General features: G+C 44.5%; 1 protein-coding gene across 1 annotated transcript in view; it reads right to left on the reverse strand.

Annotated features, from left to right (window-relative positions):
* cacna1db (calcium channel, voltage-dependent, L type, alpha 1D subunit, b) overlaps positions 1–5,000 on the reverse strand; it is a gene marked incomplete at its 5' end in the record, with an annotated part of 61,184 nt that overhangs the window by 31,085 nt on the left and 25,099 nt on the right. Inside the window, 2 exons of the mRNA XM_079741285.1 lie at positions 3,990–4,159; positions 4,470–4,573. Of these exons, the coding sequence (XP_079597411.1) occupies positions 3,990–4,159; positions 4,470–4,573 (274 nt within the window). The remainder of the gene's footprint in view (positions 1–3,989; positions 4,160–4,469; positions 4,574–5,000) is intronic.

Consider the following 5,000-nt stretch of genomic DNA (forward strand, 5'->3'; position numbering starts at 1 on the left):
GAAGAAGAAGAAGAAGAAGAAGAAGAAGAAGAAGAAGAAGAAGAAGAGGAAGAGGAAGAAGAAGAAGAAGGAAAAGAAGAAGAAGAAGAAGAAGAAGAAGAAGAAGAAGAAGAAGAAGAAGAAGAAGAAGAAGAAGAAGAAGAAGAAGAGGAAGAGGAAGAAGAAGAAGAAGGAAAAGAAGAAGAAGAAGAAGAAGAAGAAGAAGAAGAAGAAGAAGAAGAAGAAGAAGAAGAAGAAGAAGAGGAGGAACAAGAGGGCGTTAGCGCTACATTACAGGGACAGGGTTAATCCACAAGGAACAGCACCACTGCAGGAGCTACGAAGAGAAGAGTTAGCAGCCCGGCGGTCTCTAACAGGCTCTAGACAGCGCTGGATGAAACAAAAAAAGTGCAGGGTTACAGCAGAGACCAGAGACAGGGAATAGAAAGACACCGACAGGTAAATGTGCTGGGGATAGTATAACTAAAGGTTGAAAGGCACTAAGGCAGACGTTAGAAGACAGCGGTACATAGGGAGGGAGGTTAGCAGCATGGTTGTGTACGGTTACCGGTAAACAAGACACCGCAAGGGTAAGCTTCCTGAGATGTAAAAAGTGAGGCTCGTACTGTACAGGCACACACACTCACACACACGCACGCACGCACGCACGCACGCACGCACGCTGGCATGCACGCACGCACACACGCACGCACGCACGCTGGCATGCACGCACGCACACACGCACACACACACACACACACTCACTCACAGACTATCTATATACAGATATTTATATCTCATACAGAGATAATAAACCGGAATCGTTGATGATCAGAATGTTATCCACCTATTTAGCACACACAACCTTTAAAACCCCAATTAGACAAATCCTGATTTTTTTTATTTATATATATATATATATATATATATATATATATATATAAATATAATGTGCAGGCGTCGGGGAGAAGACAAAAAGAGCATGAGAAAATAAATCTAAAGAAAGACAGATACAGAGAGAAGGAGAGAGAGATAGAGAGAGAAGGAGAGAGAGAGGGAGTGTGAAAACAAGGGGATGAGGGAGAGAGTGTGAGAGAGAGATAGAGTGAGAGAGAGAGAGAGAGAGAGAGAGAGAGAGAGAGACAGAGAGACAGAGAGAGAGAGAGACAGAGAGAGACAGAGAGAGAGAGAGAGGGAGTGTGAAAACAATGAGGGATGAGGGAGAGAGTGTGAGAGAGAGATAGAGTGAGAGAGAGAGAGAGAGAGAGACAGAGAGAGAGAGAGAGTGAGAGAGAGAGAGAGAGAGAGACAGAGAGCGAGAGAGAGGGAGAGAGGGAGAGAGAGAGAGAGAGGGAGTGAGGGAGAGAGAGAGGGAGTATGAAAACAATAAGGGATGAGGGAGAGAGTGTGAGAGAGATAGAGGGAGAGAGAGAGGGAGAGGGAAAGAGAGAGAGAGAATGATGATAGAAGGAAAGAACAGCACAGACTATTGGACGGAGAGGAAATAAATGAGAAGGAGACGGAAGGAGAATCTTCAAACGGACAGCAAGGCATCGCCTACGCACAACGCCAGCCAAGAGCTTTCCCACAAATGTGCAAATGTGGAACACATATCCTGTGATGTTCAGCGTTTTTTCCTGTGATGTTCAGCATTGTATCTTGTTTAAACGAGGTGCCAACGTAATTTTAATTGGAACAAGTGTCGTGTGGTCGGTATGAAGCACACAATAAATCCCCCGAAAGGTTTGAGAGTGGGGACATACTGTTATGGACCGTGTGTTCTTGTGTATTCCTGTTCGGCCTATTCTTGATCAGGGTTGTCAGTGTGTGTTGTGTATTACATAATTAATTTAATCTCTGTAGCAACCTCTAAACATGAGGAGAAGAAATTATCAACATACGTCAAACTGATGAATTGTCGATGGTCATAACCCAGTGGCTAAGAATTATCCAAACAGTAAAGGTTATAGCACGGGCAGTAAATCCTGGCCATATCTCTCCACACATGTACAGGATTCATGTACAGAATTCACGGCCTGCTACTTTGAAATGATGCAGTCATATACTTTGTGACTACTAGAGGGCGACATAACCTCTGGAGTCTATACATCTTCCTGATACGTATTAGGATTTGTATCGCACTCTGAGGTTCTAGGAATTATTTGGCCCTACGTAATAAGCTAGGGTAATGTCATTTTTAGAAACCAGCCAGAAAAAAACAAACCGAAAAAAGTCCCACCCCTACTTTCAGGCCTCCATCCAAAGCCACTCCCCCAGAACACATGACTAGCTCGTTAGCTTTAGCAATTGGTCTGCCTAGCATTGACTCCGGTCAAGCGCAATGACTGCAGAGGGCCAGGTAGGTAGGCCAGGTAGGTATAGGCAGACAGGTAAGGATTTGAATCATTTCATTCAGGGCTGAGTGAAATGATCAGCCTTATTACAGGCCTGTGATATCATCCGCTTCTGAACTGTATTGATGTAGTAATTATATATAATGGTAGTTAATGTAGCAATCTTGAACAACAGTCTGCGATCACACACAAACACACACACACACGCACGCACGCACGCACGCACACACACACACACACACACATACACATCCAGACGCACATACATGCCCTCTCATCAAACCGTTTGTCCTGTTGGTACCATGGTAGCACAATGTCAAGGCCGCGGCAGAATAATATGTAAATTGGTAGTTTAAGACAAAATTGTATATTTTCTTTTGTTTCAAGGCAATAGTATTTCCTTGAAACAAACATATTGTTCCTCACTGTTTCTGGATCGAACTGAATAGACATTGGGACATGCCAATGGTCACATTATACTAGACTAGAATTCATCTAGTCTGAGAAATAAGATACTTTATAACAATGCCTGTTAATGGGAACTTCTACAGGGAGTGTATGACTAGTCATCAACAGGACAGGGCGACAACAAACTTAAAGCAAGTAAATCAACCCATAAAGATGCACTCCGCTATTCGGCGGACGGTTGCTGCTATGCCATTCTACAGCTTCACACATACTTCAGCCATGTGGATGACTCGCGGATGACTCACAAATGTCCAACAGGCCAAAGCGCACAGGAGAGACCTCTTCACGTGCGCGTATAAACAACAATTGAACGGAATGTGTAAAGGCACATGGATTACATTCCCATGCCGCGGCTCATAGCAGTGGGCTTAGATGAAGTGGATGAAATGTTGTGAGGTTCACTGCTCAGTGTAAAGGTGTAGGAGGACAACAGACAGACAGACAGGACGTGTGTGGTCCATTTTTGCTGTTCAACCAGTGTGATGGTCAACCCTAAATTTAAATGAGATTCTGCTTTGATTGCAATTGTTTTGATCCATTTACTATTTTTGTAATTTAACTCTGTAGATATGAGGTAGGTAGGTTTGTATATACATAACACAGATTGTACCACAGATGCTAGCCATTGCTGCTAAGAGATATTTAAGCTTGAGAAAGAAATGGCCACATGTTAGCTTTGCTCTTCTACTATGTTTAAAGGGGAAAAACACATAAAAATACAGTAGTTACACATTCATGTTATTTTCACTGCCACTCAAACTGCCATTTGGCCTGCAGGGATTCAGTTTAGAAATACATAAATGAAAATCAAGTGTTAAGAGATGGAGATAGAGAGAGAGAGAGAGAGAGAGAGAGAGAGAGAGAGAGAGAGACAGACAAGAGCATGAGAGCGATAGAGAGGGGGGGGAGAAAGAGTAGAGAGAGAGGGGGGGAGAGAGGGAGTACAGAGAGAGAGAGAGAGAGAGAGAGAGAGAGAGGGAGAAAGAAACGAGAGAATGAGAGAGAGAAAAACGAGAGCATGAGAGAGGGAGAGAGATAGAAAGAGGGAAAGAGAGAGAGAGAGGAGAGAGCGAGAGAGAGAGAGGGGGGGGGAAGGGGGAGAGAGTGTGATGGGGAAAGAGGTAGATTGAGTCACATAGATCTTAAGGGCGTTAGCTGGGTGTCAGTTGAAAGTTGAGTGGTGCTTACGGTTGCGCTTGCCGTCTTCGTCGCAGTCCTCGTCGTTCTCGGGGTCGATGTCCTCGGCCTGCGTGATCCAATCCAGGTAGCCTTTCAGGTCCTCCTCCAGCTGCTGCTTCTCACGCAGCTTCTGGAAGTCTCCACGCGCCTTTGCCTTCTCGCGCTCCTTGGAGAACTCTCTGGAAAGGCCCAAACGTCGCCCCACGAAAGAAACCCGTCACTGATGGAAGGGATCATTCGTGTTCAGCTTGCAATGGAAAACCATTGCAACCATTCCAAGAGAAAAAGGGTTGAAGCTGTTGTTATCTGTGATGATCTATTAAACCATTCAACTGTTTTCCACTGTATAGCTCAGCTTATTTGGTCAACTTATGGGGATACTTAGTAGTCAATACAACTAACTTCAAACTCACTTGAGTTCATAAGCCTATTTATAAACCGTAGTAGGAAAGAAAAACACAATTAGTCAAAGGGAGATGCAGCACCTACCCACTCAACACTCCCAAAACAAGGTTCAGGACGAAGAAGGAGCCAAAGATAACCAGACTGACAAAGTAAAGCCAGGGCAGCTCGAAGCCCATCGCATCGTTCATCTGCCACAGAGAGAGAGGAGGAGAGTAGAGGAGGGGAGAGGAGAGGAGAGGGGTGAAGCAGAGAGGAGAGGAAAGGAGAGGACAGGACAGGAGTGAAGGAAAGAGAAGAGGAGAGGAGAGGACAGGAGAGGGGAGGAGAGCGGAGAGGATAGGTCAGGAGAGGACAGGAGAGGAAGCAAAAAAAGAATTCAATATAACTTCCTATTATGTGTTCCCTTTGTACATTTTCAACATTTGCATAATATCAGATAATTCATTATATGCTGTGTTTGAACTGTGTCTCTTTCTGACACCTTAAACTCTTAAATAACTTTAGCAATGAAGAATCACCATGGCAACACATGTGTGTGTGCATGTGTCTCTATATGAATGTGTGTGTGTGTGTGTGTGTGTGTGTGTGTGCGTGTGCGTGTGTGTGTGTGTGTCA

Source organism: Pollachius pollachius (assembly GCF_949987615.1).
Source record: "Pollachius pollachius genome assembly, chromosome: 8".
NCBI lineage: Eukaryota > Metazoa > Chordata > Actinopteri > Gadiformes > Gadidae > Pollachius > Pollachius pollachius.